The 15,944-nt window shown below is 57.9% G+C and overlaps 1 protein-coding gene and 1 pseudogene across 7 annotated transcripts in view; both read left to right on the top strand.

Annotated features, from left to right (window-relative positions):
* Window positions 1-929: 929 nt before the first annotated feature.
* SLC66A2 (solute carrier family 66 member 2) overlaps window positions 930-15,944 on the top strand; it is a 44,626-nt gene continuing 29,611 nt past the window's right edge. Inside the window, exons 1-3 of one of the 7 annotated variants that reach the window (XM_025997786.2) lie at window positions 930-1,286; window positions 1,798-2,081; window positions 8,136-8,269. In XM_025997786.2, the coding sequence (XP_025853571.2) occupies window positions 1,879-2,081; window positions 8,136-8,269 (337 nt within the window). In that variant the 5' untranslated portion in view covers window positions 930-1,286; window positions 1,798-1,878. Of the gene's footprint in view, window positions 1,340-1,373; window positions 2,082-8,135; window positions 8,270-15,944 lie in introns of those variants that run through there. The other 6 variants (XM_072758157.1, XM_025997787.2, XM_072758155.1 and 3 more) reach the window with 6 other exon arrangements.
* Window positions 10,854-11,378, top strand: LOC112919349 (small ribosomal subunit protein eS17-like; annotated as a pseudogene).

The raw sequence follows: 15,944 nt of genomic DNA, 5'->3' as shown, positions 1-15,944 counted from the left end.
TCCTTGTCTGTGTCTGTGGTGTTTTCCCCCCATACATTCCTGACGCTTGCTTCCTGGGGATATTTTGAGTAGCAATGACTCAGAAATCCCTAAGGTCAGCCTCAGAGATTGGAGGGGACTGAATGGGCCTGTGTTCTACTGAGGTCCTCCTGGTTACCCCAGGCTTACTTGGCAGTTAGTCTCACGTTGGAGCTGTTCCCATGATTTCTCATAAAACCTAGGGTAGGAAGCAGGAGGACAGGCTGCACCTGGGGTGGGAAGGCTGCAGCCAGTGTGGGGTCCCAGGGTCACCCTTTGTCATCACCAGGCCTTCCCTTTTGGGAGGTTTCAGGGCTGTGGTTGTTGAGACAAAGTCCTGGGGCCCTGTGGTTGGTCTTCTCTCCCTCCAATCCCACCTGCAAGGGTCCTGGGTCCATGGGCGGCTGGCTTCTCACCAGGGCCCTCGCTGCTCCTCCATCCAACCCGGGCCTGGGCTTCATGCACGTGCAGTGCCCCTGCAGCAGGGCTCTGGGGCGCCCCTTGGTCAGGGAACTCCGGAGATCCTATTTTATCTGTCAGTGGGGACTCTGTGCCCTGAGAGGCAGTCCTGGCGCTGCCCTGGGCCACGGCACATGTGTGGAAGTGACCCCAGAAGGGCCGCACTTCACCTCACCAGAGACCAGGTTAACCTCCTGTCACCACAATGTCTGACTGCTGCTGCCCCGCGGCTCACCGCGCATCCAGATGGGGAGCCCCCCTCACCCCGCGAGCCTTTCCCGCCAACCCCGCCAACCGGGGGAGCCCCTCACCCCGGGAACCGCCCCCAGGAGCCCCCCCACTACCCCGGGAGCCCCCTCATCCCCACCGCGACTCGTTAGAAAGTGCCGCGGTGGAAGGACCGCTGGGACTACCTGGGGGCGCTCGGGCCCTGCCGGGTCCCCAGGAGGGGGGTCCCGGGCCCCGCGCAGACCTCGGCCAGAGGCAGGGCCGGGTCCTCTGCTCCCCGTGGCGCGCCGCGTGCACAGCGCCCCTCGCCCGGGCACCGGTGTGGACGCGTTCACGCGCGTCCCTGGCTCTGTCGGGGCGGCCTCCCCGGGCAGGCGCTCCCCGACCGGGGCGGCGAGGGCCGGCGGGGCCACCGTGACCCCCAGCCCCGACCCTCCCCGCCCGCCCGGCGCTCTCTAGGACCTAACACCGCCCGGCCCGGGGGGCGGGAGTCCCGTATTGTGACGTCACGCGGAGGCGGGGCTGCGGCGGCTGGACGGACAGACGGACGGAGGAAGCAGGACGGACGGGCGGGGCCGGCGGTAAGGGTTGGGCTCGGGATCCGCAGCCGCGTGTGGACGCGGGCGCAGCGCGGGTGTGTGTGTGGGGCGTGCGCTCCTGGCTGGGGTGCAGGGGTGCAGGGGTGCAGGGGTGCAGGGGTGCAGGCTGTCCCAGCCCCGAGCCCTCGGCCTCCGTGCGCCCCCGCCCCCGCCCGGCCGTGCGTCCTGGCCCGGGAGCAGCCACCTCCCTCCCCCGCGGGCGCGCTCCCCGGACTGAGCATGCTCGCCCCGGGTGGAGCGTGCTCCGCCCCCTCGGCCGTGTGCGGCCCCCGCTCGGGAACGGAGCCTCCCCCCGACCGAGGGAGCCCACAAGCCCTGGTCCCGCGTCCCCCGCCGTGGCCCCGCACCTCCGTCCGCTGGGGGCCGGTTGCGCGCGGGAGCTCCCTGGGGCGCCGGTGCCGGAGGAGGGGTCGTGGCGCAGCTCTGGGAGCAACCCGCTGACCTCGAGGCTCCCCTCCCCCCGGCGTCCTCACCTCCTGTCCTGTCCCGCCAGGCTCCGCACCCGGCGGCTGCAGCGATGCGGGGGCGCCGGGAGGCCTGAGAGCAGAGACCCGCCCGCCCGGGGGACACCGGAATGGAGGCAGAAGGCTTGGATTGGCTTCTGGTCCCCTTGCACCAGCTGGTTTCCTGGGGGGCAGCCGGGGCCATGGTCTTCGGAGGGGTGGTGCCCTATATCCCCCAGTACAGGGACATCCGGAGGACTCAGAATGCTGAGGGCTTCTCTACCTACGTGTGCCTGGTGCTCCTGGTGGCTAATATTTTACGGATACTCTTCTGGTGAGTCGGGGGCTTCCAGAGAGACGGCTTCCTCTCTGTGGGGATTCCGGGTGGGGTGGTGGCCGCAGTGTGTGTACTTTTAAAAGGAGCTGGTGACGTGCATGACACTATTTCCCGGGGATGATGGTGGGATCCCAGGGACGATGGTGGGAAGGGAGTGGACAGTCTGACCTGTAACCTTCATATCTGCAGCTGTCACTCGTATGTCATCGTATGTGTTCCCACAGACTCCTGGATGTTGGGCAAGGTCCTGGGACTGGGTCCCTGCCCTCAGGGTTTCCACGGGAGTGGGAGGGAGAAACAGAAGTAGCGATGAAGACTAGCAAAAGATGAAGAGCTGTAGGAAGGGGGCTTCATCCTGACCACTGAGCCCTTGGGAGGGGACCTCGGGGCCTGACAGGAAAGAGTGCTCAGGAGCCATGTGCAGGGAAGGCTGTTCCCTCCGCCTTCTCTGGTGTGTGTGGTTTTGTTTTGTTTTAATAGGAAAGTCAACTTTCTGGTAATTCTTGCCACTCCCTGCTCAGCTTCCTCTTATTATCATTTGCATTGTGGTGAGGGACTCACTGCTAAAGCCAGACTTGTCTGGGAGGGGGAAGTTTCAGAGGAAATGAAATGATGTCTTATAGCTTTTTTTTTTTTTTTTTTTTTTTAAGATTTTATTTATTCATGAGAGAGAGAGAGAGGGGCAGAGACACAGGCAGAGGGAGAAGCAGGCTCCATGAAGGCAGCCCGATGCAGGACTCAGTCCCGGGATCCCAGGATCCCAGGATCATGCCCTGGGCCGAAGGCAGAGGTTAAATCGCTGAGCCACCCAGGGATCCCGTAACCTCATTTTCTTTAAGAGAGGGAGGGAGGTGGTGGAGGGGCAGGGGAATATCCTGGAGGGACTGGGCGTCCAGTACAGAGGTGCGGGGGAGGGGGAGCTAGATCTCATGACCTGTAGATCATGATCTCCACTGGACACATGACAGACTGAGCCACCCAGGTGCCCCTCCTCTTGGCGTTTTGGTCGCTGAGTAATCCTGTTTTTTGCTAATTCATTTTTAACTCAATCTTGCTGAGGTATGATTTAACTAGAATTGACCACTGTGAGTGTGCAGTTTGGTGGGTTTGACAACGTCCCCTTCCTGTCACCAGAGCTTTGCTCTGCTTCTTTCCATCCCATCCAGCTGTGGCTCCAGGCCACCTTGCACCCATTTTCACTGTGTTAGTTTTGCCCTCGTCTGGGGCTTTTAAAGGTGAGGTGACGAGGCAGCTCCTGCCGGGAGGACTTATCGTGTCACCAGGTTTGTCTCTGGGCAAGGCTGCCTTGGAACAAGGGGTCAGCGCTGCTTATATGTTTCCTTGGCACAAGTTGAAAACTCACATTTTGAAGGTTCCTCGTTTTCCTGTGGCTGAGGGCAGAGACCACTCTTCAAGGTGGCACGTGGCTTCTTCCTTGTGAAACAGCCTTGATCTTGTCAAGGCTGACCGGAGGCAGGTCCTGAAGTCCAATGGTAGCTGAACGGTGAGCTGAGTACCCCGAGGGCTGCTCGGAGTCCCAGACTCAGGTGGAGGAGCAGATTTTCTCTCACAATGGGGGGGCCTGAGGTCAGCTTCTCCTGGGGAAAACCCCAGGTGTGTCCTTCAGTGCGCTCACCTTCACCATCACAGCGAGAGGATAGAATATGTGACGCACACCCACGTACCTTGGGTGGAGAGGTCAGAAGGGGACCCCGAGTCCTTGCATGTGGACCGGGAGTTCTCTCCCCCGCGGGCCTCAGACCAGCTTTGCGTTCCCTCCTAACCCGGTGTGGGCGGCTGGTTGTGTGATTCTGAGCTCTGTCTGTTGGCGAGTCTGTCTGTCCTTCCCCGAGTCCGTGGCCTGGGCCGCCCTGGGTCACCTCGGTTGGCTGCCTCTACCAGGGTCTAGGAGATGTGGCAGCTGGCGGTGCACCAGTCCCTCCTCGTGTCTCCCTGGCCCAGGGGTGCACTTTTCCTGCATTTCATGTAGTCTGGTACTTGGGGTTCCTGTGTGAACCTGGGATAGGCCGGGCTCCAATGAGGGCTGTAGGTGACATGTACCTCTGTGCCCCAGCCTGGATCCTGCCCCTCTGATGGTGATGCTCAGCCTCCCTTTTCTGTCTTGCTCCTGGGTCCTCCATGCTTCATGGATGGCTCCCGTAGGACTCAGTAGGGTTGGAGACTGGTCTGGAGGCTGCGGGGCTTCACTTCAGTGGAAGCATCGTGTGGAGGGGATCATGCACACATGTATGGGTGATGGAGGCTCCAGGTGACATGGAGCAGGGTCTACACCAGTCGTCCTGCTTAGAACTGAGGAGTGCGTTTCCTGGAGTTGGCTGACACCTCAGCTCTAGTCCAGGATCTGCCCACAGATGTGGGGTGCAAGACTTGGGAGCAGCTTCACAGTCCTGCAGCGAGGCCAGCTGGGCCATGTAAAGCCTGGGTTTCCGAAACTTGTGCACCTCTACTTCCTTTTGTACAATTCTCATCATCCTTTTGTAAAACAAGCATTCGGCAGATAATAGTCTGTGAAGTGCTGATGTGTAGGATTTTGCCTCAGAAGAGCAGCATCAGGAGAAGGGATTCATGGAGCCTTGGAACTGATACTCGCAGGCTTGTGATTTTGTAGAGGATGGGAGGGCGGAGGCCAGGGTGAGTGGACAGCATTGCAAGGCCTTCCTGGCCAGAGCCTTGGGCAACCAGGGAGATGTCTTGAAGCTCACTTGCATTGGGTGGAAACATTGTCTCAGAGATATAGCAGCGTAGTCACCTGTAGTAACACTGTGTCAGATGCAGTGACATTGTGTCCAAAATAAGTGGCAGGGCCTGTTGGAGATGTAGTAACACTGTATCACAGGTGCCCTGACATTGTGTCACAGGTGCAGTGACATCTTGTCAGAGGGACTGCACCGCTGAGCACATAGTGACACTCGCTAAGATGGAGCAGTGTGACACAGGAAAGTAGATACACAACTTCTTTCCACTTGAGCTTTCCCATAACTCTGAAGACCTGAGGGGTGTTCCCTGTGGAAAGCAGCTCAGACGCGGTGGCTTGCCCTCCGCAGCCTGTACCGTCCTGGGGGAGACAGGTGCACAGTGTTCCTGGGCGCCCTTGCTCTGGCTTGTCCCAGTGGGCCCATCACCTCTCCTGAGACATGCGCACCTGCACTCTCCGGCTGGAGAGGAGAGTAGACGTTGCCGTCAGTTTAGGTCATTGGCTGTGAAGGAAGAAAAGCCTTCAGCAATTTAACATGTGAAAAATGGTATCTTTCTATTTTAATTAACTGTTAAAAATGACTGATGACCTGAACCTTGTTTCATATTTACTTTGTCTCTTGTGTATTTGTGGAAAGTTGTGCTTTTTGCAATTTTGTATCTCATTTAGCTTGTATTTCTAAAATCGGTTAATTATTCACCTCTGCTCCCTCCCTCCTGCTTTAAATGGTCTTGTTTTTATTGTAAACACTGAGTTCACCTGGATTCAGTTTTGGTGTATGGTTTATGGGAACATGCAAACCTTGATTTCTTGGCCCACGGTTTTTCTAGTCATCATTTCTGTTGAGTGTTAAAAAAACAAGTGGCCTTTCTCACAAAATGGCCCAAGCTGCACATCCTCAACCTTAAAACTGGAAATAAGCTTGTGGTGAGGAACCCCAGAGTAACTTATTCTTCCCCGCCTGCGCAGGATGGAGGTATCCCCGTCTCATTTGGCAGACATTGAACTTGGGCTGCGCCTTTGTCTGACCTTTACCTAACAATGAGTTGACCTCGGGTCAGCTAGGTAACCAGTGGGATCCAGTTCCTAGAAATGACTAGAAAGGTCCTTAAGTAGAGGTTCTAGCCGCACGTTAGAGAAGAGACAAGGCTCAGGCCCTGGAGCCCCTGCGGTGGAGTCTGTGAGCCCCCCAGCCCATGCCACTGGCTTAGGAAGCCCCAGGGCACCCGCAGCTGCTCCTGGCTGCACCTCCTCATTACTCCAATCTGGCTTATCAGCCCGTTCTGGCTCTGGCCTAGCATTTCAGCTTCTTTCCTGTGTTTCCTGGAGCAGCTCAGATGGAGCAGCAGGATCCTAGGTGACATTTCCTGGGGAGGCCGGAGGACTCTGGTGGTCGTGGAGCTGTCCACTGTCTGCATCCTGGCTCCTCTGCCCTTCTGGGCCCAAGTGGCATGAGCCCGAACCTCTGTGACCACTGGCCTGTTCTGTCTTTTGCTCAGGGGATGTGCACCAGGCACTCACCTCTGGGACCAGTGAAGAATGCTTGTCCCGGCTCAGGTGTCTTGGCCCTTCACTCCCCACGGAAATGCTGGCTTTTCCTGGTTGCCTGACCTCCCTGGGGGTCCTTACTGGGGGGTGGCTCCCCTCTAGGTGGCACCTTCTCACCGCTGGGCCGGCTTGCCCCAGGTGGGGCGCATCCTGTCAGGCATGCAGGGCCCTGAGAGGCCCTCAGGTGGGTTAAACTCCTGCAGCGAAGTGTGTTCACAAACTTGGGCTTGAAGAAGCTGCCTGAGGCACCAGGGCACACATGAGGGTCAGTTCCTCTACGTTAAGGAACATTGTTTTTTCCTTACTGTGTAGGTAGATCTTCTTACCGCGTAGACAGACTTTTGCAAGACGCACTCTTGGGCTGAAGGAACGGCCGTGTCGAACCTCATCCCACAGAAGCCTGGCCGCTAAGGTCCTGTCGTGATTGCTCACTGCTTCAGTGTAATTCTTGTGGCCGCTGGCCGGCAGGTGGTGTCTCTGGGAGCACCTATGCCCAGGCCCAGGCCCGCGGGGAGCTCTTCCCCACTCTGTGTTGTGGGTACGCTCCTCCTGAGCCTTGGCTGTCAGCTCCTGGTAACCATCTCTCTGTGGGGGGAGCAGGGTGTAGACTCAGGCCAGAGTGAGGGACAGGAGGTGGGGCTGAGGGTGTTTCTTTGCATCTTCTGCTTTTCAGCAGCAGCTGGGAGAGTGGACTGCATGCAGGGCCTCCTGGCTTCGGTGTGTTGACCACCGGCTCGAGTTTCAGGGATGTCCCTTCAGGTAACATTGTAGCCAGACCTGGTGGGTTTCCTGCCCCAGAATATTCAGGCTAGAACTGGGGTTGGGGCCTCAAAGGATGTCAGGTCAATCCAGGCCTAGCCCTGGAAAGGGGCCTGGGTCAACGTGTCATGGTGCCAGTGGTTCTGGTGGCCATAGCGGAGACCCAGCTGGTGTGTGGAGGGCAGTGCTATTCTCAGCCCCCGGGGCTTGGGGTCTGCTGATGGGTCAGCTTGTGCTGGTCACTAGGCTGTGGTTCTCACCGTCAGGAGCTTGAGTGGACAACACACTTCACCACTAGAAAAGCATCAACAGGAAGGCATGAGAGCTGGGCAGGAGGCCTGGGCAGGAGGTGGACAGTGGGTAGGAGGCCTGGGCAGGGGCGGGGGTTAGATAGTGGGCAGGAGGCTTGGGCGGGGGCAGGAGGTGGACAGTGGGCAGGAGGCCTGGACAGGATGTCAGGGCCTCAGGGGGAGAGGGAGGCTGTGCCCTCAGCTGCCTTCTCCTCCTCTGGTTGGGAATGCCCTGGGTCCCCAAAGTCTGCTCATACCATGGGCTGCTCTGGCCTCTGACCCTGCTGTCCCTGCTCATCTCAAGAGGAGGCAGGCTTCCTATTGCCCCTGGACTCTCCCAGGGAATCAGGTGGTCTTGGAGCCATGAGCTTCCCAGTGGGGGCTGGGGTCTCTGTGGCAGGCACCTGGCTGTGTGGCGAGAGAGCTCGGAGACCCACTCACACCGTCATCCGTGGCTCCCGGGGGCGGGGGGAATGTGGCTCTCGAGAGGTGTCCATGCAGAGGGCTGTCATGGAGTTTGGCCCAACTGTCCAGGAGTGCTCACACCCCACCTGCCCCGCCGTCTTCTGTGGACTGTGGAGGGCTCGGCACTCAGGGCTGCTGGCTGTGACAGATGAGAGTGCTGGGGGCCGCTCAGGAGGTGGCCGTGGGGCCTGGGTTGGGACCTGGGCAGGGAAGGGCCATGAGCCCCAGGTGTCCAAGGGCCCTCCTGACACCATGGTCTCTTTACCTCCCCAGGTTTGGAAGGCATTTTGAGTCGCCGCTCCTCTGGCAGAGCATAGTCATGATCTTGACCATGTTACTGATGTTGAAGCTGTGCACTGAAGTCCGCGTGACAAATGAGCTGAACGTAAAACGCCGTTTCTTTGCAGGTTGGTGATGTGCAACTTTGGGAATAAAGCACTAAGTCCACAAGCCACGCTTGCCCTGGGTGTGGGGTTGGCTGCTACCCCAGCGGCTCTGGCTGCCGCAGACGGATGTTTGTGATTTCCTTGTACTCCGTGTTTATTTAAAATGTTACCACTGCTTCCCTGGAATTTGGGCAAATTATTAACAGTCTGTGTTCCTGGCCCCGTGATGGTCACGTGGGGCTGCTGAATTGGGGTCGGGTGCTGGCATCTCCTTGGCCCAACCAGGTCAGAGGACATCACCCAAGAGGACGATTTTCTCTCCGTGTGTGGCTTTGCCTCGCGGGTACTGGGGGCCTGTGGCTGAGGGAACTGGGCTCTCTCCCGTCCCATTACACGTTCACCCATAGTCATGTTCATGGTCTGGCGGGGTCGTGGCCTGATTGGGCCCTTGGGGGGCAATCCAGCTGGACGAGGACATGCCGCTCTGTGACCCTGAGCCTTGGGGAATAGAATGTCCTCCGTGCTTTTGCCTTTTCCTTTAAAGAAGCTCCTGCTGGGCTGTTGTGTGTCTGAGGGTGGAGGGCGGAGGCCTTCCTCCAGTTCTCCAGCAGGAGGGGGAACACAGCCCTCGCTTTGATCCATGTGTGTTTACTGTCCACGCTTCCTCCCACGACCGTTCCCACCGGTTTGTTGGGTGTGAGGCTCCTGGGGATGTGAGCTCCTGCGTTTCTATCCCTGAGCCTCTGTTCTTGCCGTGCAAGCGGATCCTTTCCTCTGTGTGGCTTCTGTTTTTAGAGTGAGGTAAAGGGAGGCCGATGTCAGTTTTCATAGAAAATAGGTCAGCCTGTGGCTCTGACAGGCAACCCTGGCCCAGGAGCATCCCTGCACCACGGAGACCACCTGTCTGCTCTGTGACCGTCTTCTCTTCGGGTCTGATCTCATTTCCCTGCTGTGAGGGGATGCAGGGCTGAGAGCAGGGCTGACCCCAGCCTGGGGGCGGGTGGCATTACCTTCTCTGCCCCCATCCCCCGTGACCCAAGGGCCCTCCCTCACTGCAGTGCCAAGGTGCCGTGGGCTCCGTCGTTCTGCTCACCCACGGATGAGGGATGGGCAGAGGAGGATGCATGCTGTCAGCTGTGCCTCAGGCTCTGAAATGTGAGACTGGGAGTCTGATCCTGTTGGAAATTGCACGAAGGCTCTGGTGAGTGGGTGTCACATATGGTGGCTGCGTGTGTCCAGGCCATGGCGTGGGGTCTGGGTCCAACATCTTGGTGACCTCGTTGAAATGCAGGTCTTCCGGTTGATTCGCAGGTGAGGGTGAGCAGGGCACTGGGTTCTCGCTCCGTCTTACTGTCTTCTGTTGTGTATAAATCCCTCCAGGAGGAGTATTTCTGATGAACTAGAATGGATTCAGTTAAAATAGCAAATCCCAGGTTCTAGGGACAGGGCTGCCACCTGCATCGTAACAAATGACTCTCTGTGATGAGCAGGTGCATGGAGCCCAGGTCCGTTCATGGCTGGGAGCCAGGGCTGCAGAGATGATGAGGCAAGGCTGTTGGGGGGTGGTTGTCCTGGACTGTCTGGGGGCCCCGTGTCAGTGCAGGCCTCAGAAGGGAAGGGGATACAGGAGGTGGTCAGGGATGGACCTGCGGCACATGGGGCAGGGACGGGGGCCCAGTGTACAGCAGGCTTGAGGGGCTGGAATTGTCCTCATCCCCCCCGGGGCCCTCATCTCCTTGTCCAGCCAGCGAGGATGAGGGGCCCTGAGCTTCAGCAGCTGATTCTGCCGACAGGTCAAGAGAGCAGGATGCGGGCTCTTGCCTGGACCCTCAGAAGGACCGCACCCTGGTTTTGGCCTGGTGAGGCCATGGGGCCCCTCGTTCCCAGATGCTGAGGTGATGAGTCTGTCCTAGGCCGTCAGGTTCATGTTGACTCATGGCGGTGGTGATGCACCCCTGCGCGGGGTCCGTGAGGAGACGCTGACGTGAGGCTAGAGTTCTGTGGACAGACACGCGGGCAGGGTTGTGGTGGGCTCGGCCTTGCCCCTCGGCACAGCAGCCCCCGGGATGGCGGGCCTGCCCCTGCCTGGCTGGATGCCTCTCTACGGACTGTGTCTCATGACCCCTGGGCCCTAAAACTTTGGGTGGAAGACCCGCCCCTAAACCCCACATGCTGGGACTTGGCCAGATATGTGAGAATTCCTGAGACTCACCTTAGTTCTCGAATTTAGTTTGATTTACATACTTTTGTGTGAGATACACAGCATGTCCCTAAGGGAGGCTTTTCAGTGAAATGTGGTTTCCTTTCCTTTCCTCAGCCAGAAGTGGGAGGGTGGGTTGTGTGGGTTGTAGAGACCGTGACTGCTTCAGGCTGGGAGCTGCGGGGTCATGGGACCCAGTGCTGGGCCTCCCTGGGGAAGGTTGTGGCCCCCACTGCCCAGCGCTTTCTGAGGGGCGTTGGAGAGGTTGCCCTGTCAAGTACTCGGTGTGGGGATACTGGAGTAGCCGTGTGCCAGTGTTCTCATGGAGTAGGCGGGCAGCCTGAAACACTAATGGAAGCTTCAATGTTTTATGAGCGTCTTTTATAGAGGTTTTTAATTTTGAAGGTCAGCAGTTTAGCTTGGAAGTTGAGATTAAAGAAATAAATGGAATCAAAGGAGAGCTCTTTTACTATACCCGCCAACATGGGCTGCGTGTGCACCACAACTGTGAAGAAGGTAGCCTGAGTCATCATCAAGAAGTACTACACACACCTGGGCAATGACTTCTACACCAATAAGCACGTGTGTGAGGAGATGGCCATCATCCCCAGCGAGAAGCTCTGCAACACGATCGCAGGCTATGTCACATAGCTGATGAAGCAGATTCAGCGGGGTCTGGTGAGAGGCATCTCCATCAAGTTGCAGGAGGAGGAGAGAGAAAGGAGGGATAATTACGTGCCTGAGGTTTCAGCCCTGGATCAGGAGATCATCAAGGTAGATCCTGACACTAAGGAGATATTGAAACTCTTGGACTTTGGAAGCCTGTCCAACCTGCAGGTCACTCAGCCTACAGTTGGGATGAATTTCAAAACACCACGGGGATGGTGCAGCCTGGGTGGCTCAGTTTTAAAATAAAATCTTTAAAAAAAACAAAAAAACCACCACGGGGTGTTGTTTGAATCTTTCTGCTATGCTATAATATCTTCAATAAACCTTGGACAACAAAACAACAAAAAAAGGACTCAGAGGAGAAAAAGCAGGGTGTTTATTTATTTATTTAAAAGATTTTATAAACCCTCGTGTGTTTGCATCGGTGAAAAAAAAAAAAGATTTTATGTATTTATCCATGATGGACACACAGAGAGAGGCAGAAACACAGGCAGAGGGAGAAGCAGGGTCCATGCGGGGAGCCCGACCTGGGCCTCGATCCCCAGTCTGCAGGATCAGACCCCGGGCTGAAGGCAGACACTCACCAGCTGAGCCACCTACGTGCCCAAAAAAAGCAGGTTATTTAAAAAAATAGATATATGAATTCTTATCTGATTATAAAGAGCAGTACATGCTTGTTGACGTTTTGGGGAAGAGAGAGGAACGTAAGGTAGAAGCAGATAGTATCTGTGCAGGCGTCCAAAGTTGATAACTGGGAATTCAGGGACATGGTTGCAGACTATCTCCACCCACAAAGTTGGGATCTTTCCAAACTGAGGGTCAAATTCTTTTTTTTTTTTTTTTTAAAGATTCCATCTACTTATTCATGAGAGACACACACGCACACACACACACAGAGGCAGAGACACAGGCTGAGGAAGAAGCAGGCTCCATGCAGGGAGCCCGACGTGGGACTCGATCCCGGGTCACCCAGACCATGCCATGGGCCAAAGGCAGATGATAAACCGCGGAGCCACCCGGGCTGCCCCAAGGGTCAAATTCTTAAATCTGCCTCAGTCCCCTGGGGGTTCTTTCTGGGCCCTTGATCATCCACCTTGGGCTGCCAGCCATGCCTGCGCCTCTGAGGATGGCCGGGCTCCCATGTTTTAGGAAGAAATGTCCTGGAGGAGCTGCTGTGCAGGCACCCGTAGCTGGAGTGAGGTCTGGTGTGACCTCCGTGGGCTCATCTCTCACGTTTCCTTGTGGAGAACCTGAGACGTGCCAAGCCTCGGTGCGCCCCCTGTGTTGTCACGTCCCTGCAGCCACGCCCAGGCCCTGTTCACATTGTCCACCTGCAGGTTTTGGAGCAACTTCCAGAACCGCTGTGTCTGCGGGTGGTTCGTGCTGCATCTCTGCAAGATGAGGACTTTGGAAAGCGCCGTAACACCACCATCAGCTGTGGAAAGTGGATTTGATCATGATCCAAGGTGTGGTGTAGACATCCATGTCCGGTGGCCTCCTTCCTGCTTGCCAGCGGCTCTGTCCTTGGGTCAGGTGGCAGGCAGGACATGGCACCAGCTCTCTCTCACCCACAGCCCCCCCACCCCCCGACATCCCTTGGTTCCCTGGAGCTGCTCTGCTGTCACACGGGGCCTTGACTGGGGGGGGGGGCTGACCGTGTGCCCCCGGGGGCACGCGGGGAGCACAGGGAGGCCGAGCCCCCTCTGCATGTGGGCCGTGTCCTGCGTCTGCAGGCGACACTCAAGAGGCCTTGCATGGAGGGGCCCGCTTGGCTTCTGCTGGCTGCTCGGACGTCACGGCTTCCCATCCCCAGTATGCCACCTGAAGGAACATGTACAACAGACACAAAGCCAGGTCCCGGGGTTGGGTCATGTCTGGGTTTGGCTCATGTGTTCTGCCCGGGGTGGTACCTCTCTCAGATGTGTAGTCAGCTGGGATGCTGTGGTGATGGGCACCCAGCACATAGACCCATCTGTCGTGAGCCCGCAGGTGCACCCGCTGGCTGGAGGGCTCCTCTGGGCACATGCGTCCCCTTGGACGTGCTATTCACTTATCCAGTGGTGATCTCTGTTGATGAAAGGGAAGTGATCGCTTCCTTCTCTTTATTTGCAAGTTCTCAAAATCGTTTCCTTAGCATCTTGTGACAGTGATCACATTGTTTTTCTGTCCCGAGCATCCAGATGTAAGATCCCATATTGGATGGTGAGGCCTCATTTATGCCTGTGTGCCTCCAGGACCCTCTTCAAGTCGGCTCCTGACCTCTGGCCCAGACGAGTGGTCCCTTGGACCCCTGACCTCAGGGCGACGTGGAGCTCTGGGTGCACCCGGACTAGGCCTCGGCCATTTCCCCAAGGAGCCCTGGAGGCCATGCTCTGGTCACGTTATGGGGTTGAGGGTGTCCTTGGCTATCTCAGAGGTGGGAGACGCCATGCGGACCTTGGTTATCTCAGAGGTTGGGCACGCTGACCCCTCTTGCTGAGTCTACACCCTCATTGCGTGGCTGATTTCCATGTGCTCCCCCAAGGCCCCAAGGGTGGGGAGTGGCAGGACTCAATTCCCCGTCTCCTCACCAGGGTCTTGGTCAGGGGGCTCCAGGAGCACCGTCTTACCGGGGGTCCCAGGACGACGCCCTCACCATTGGATTGCCTTGCAATCAGTGACCAGGCTCCCTGTGGTCTCAGGGATTGGCACCTCCGTATGGGCGTGCCACCATCGAGCTGGGCTGGTTCTGGTTTGTTCCATCTGTGGCTCAGTCAGGTGGTCACTAGGGAACGGAAGTGTCTGGGGAGGTGGGTGGGGGGTGGAGGATGGAGGTGAGGAGCGTGCTGACCGCGGTCGAGGTGGTGCAGCTCTGAACACCCTGAAAACCACTGCCCATTATGCTTTAAACGGATACATTTTTATTGTGTGTAGTTATGTCTGGAGAAAACCATAAGAAACACGGGGGCGGGGGGATCACATCCAATTCTGAGGATGGACACCGAGGACCCCCCCCCCCCCCCGCCCCAGAAGGTGTTCATCTGTGAGCCATTCTGCATTTTAAGGGTTGGTTGGTGCCCCGGAACGTCAGGCCCCACATCCCGTGGGTCTTGCCTGGATCTCCTCCTGGGGCCCTGGTCTCCGAGTCATCCTGTGGCCACTGCCCCCCCGCAGCCCTTGCGCACCACTCTGGGGGGTCCCTCCGTGCAGTGGATCCAGGGAAGCCCCTGGATGCGGCTCACAGCTCTCTGGCCTGCCCTCTACTTGTCCTAAACCGGTGGCCCTCCCAACAGAACTCATGCCAGGACTTCTTTCTGGTCGTGTTCTGTCCCGGTTTCCGTGGCTGCTGGACGAGTAGCCCAGCATGGGGTGACTTGGGAAGATGGCGAGATGCTCACGCATTGCTGTCAGCAGGGACCACCCCACAGCCATCTGCCGGGTCCCTTTACTCTGTCCCTCCCTCTGTCCCTTCTCTCCCCACTCGTGTGTGGGATGACCTTAAGTGGCCTCAGCTTTGTACCACGTGGTGGCCTAGCTCTGCGCGCACAACTGTGACCTGGGTGGGCGCTCTGTCTTTAATGTTGTGGTCATGGCAGTCATGCAGCATCGCACCTGTGGCCTGGACCTATCCCCCTGGAACCAGCAGGCAGGGACGGGGATGCCTTGGGCAGCGGGCAGTGACCAGGCTCCAACATTGTTTTGGATCCTCAGTGCCTGGTTTGCAGGACACGTTCAGCGCTGAAGATGGTGGTTGTGGATGGTGCCCCTGTGGCTCTCCACCCATCCACCCTGCCCAGTCCTGGGCCTCTGCCACACCCAGCCGTTCTGGCGGGTTCCCAGGCTCTGCCCGTGTCTGGGCATGGTGAGGCCCGAGGAGGGGACAGGGTGTGGGTGCCGTCCAGGCCCACATCCCCTGCGTCCCCTCCCCCTTCCTCTGTGGAGGAAGTGTCTGCAGAGGTGAAGTTGGTCTCAAGCAAGAAATAGAAGGAAGGGCTGTGTCAGGCCAGGCCTGGGTGTTCAGAGCCCAGCACTTCCAGGCTGTGGTGCCAGGGGCATGGGAGTGTGGGCGGCGGGGACAGCAGGACGCTGTCCAAGGAGCCCTTGTGGGCTGGGCAGCCAGTTCCCTTGGACAGGGCTGGGGCACCTGCTGGCCCCAAGCCGTGGAGCCAATCCAGTGTTCAGCTGCTGACATGCACACTGTCCTTTTTAGAGGTGGAGCCTCGCCACCTGGCAGATAAACCCATGCCCCGAGTGTAGGGCACCTTCCATCATCTTCCAGACAGAGTCCCGGCTGCAGCCTGGAGGCTCGGAGTCTGGGTGGCCTCCTGGGCAGCACGGCACAGGGGTGTAGGGTCTGCGGTGTAGCCGGGCCACGGGGGAGCGGGGTCCCCCAGGATAGGGTCCTCTGGGGCTTGCTGGTGCCGTTCTGGCACCGTGGACTGCGGCCTTATGTGTGAGCTACGTGCCTTTCGGGTCCCAGGCTGAGCTGGCTCCCCTTCCACATGGGTGTTTCTGTGCGTCCCCAAGGACGCTTGCTGGAGCAGCCCCCAGAGAGCCTCCTGGGGCACTGCGTACTCGCGTCTTGGGGTGAGTAGAGGTGGCCTGGGCTGCCTGTCAGCGCAGCTGGACTCCATGGGCCCTGACTTCAGAGGAGGGGAAGACGAGGTAACCTTTCATGTTCGCCTAGATCTCCTCCTCCTTCTCCAGGCACTTCTGTTGGAAGGAGGCTAGGTTTGGAGGAAAAATAGTTTAAAAAGTGAATTTCCTAATAACCGGGAAACCAAGACCTTGCCCTTCTGTTGCAATGTTTTTAGTTTTTTTGTTCTTTAAAAAAGAAACGCAAAGAGG

Source organism: Vulpes vulpes, chromosome 5, assembly GCF_048418805.1.
Source record: "Vulpes vulpes isolate BD-2025 chromosome 5, VulVul3, whole genome shotgun sequence".
NCBI classification, from domain to species: Eukaryota; Metazoa; Chordata; class Mammalia; order Carnivora; family Canidae; genus Vulpes; species Vulpes vulpes.
Note: the sequence above shows the minus strand (reverse complement) of the source record. Positions and strands in the feature narration are given on the sequence as shown.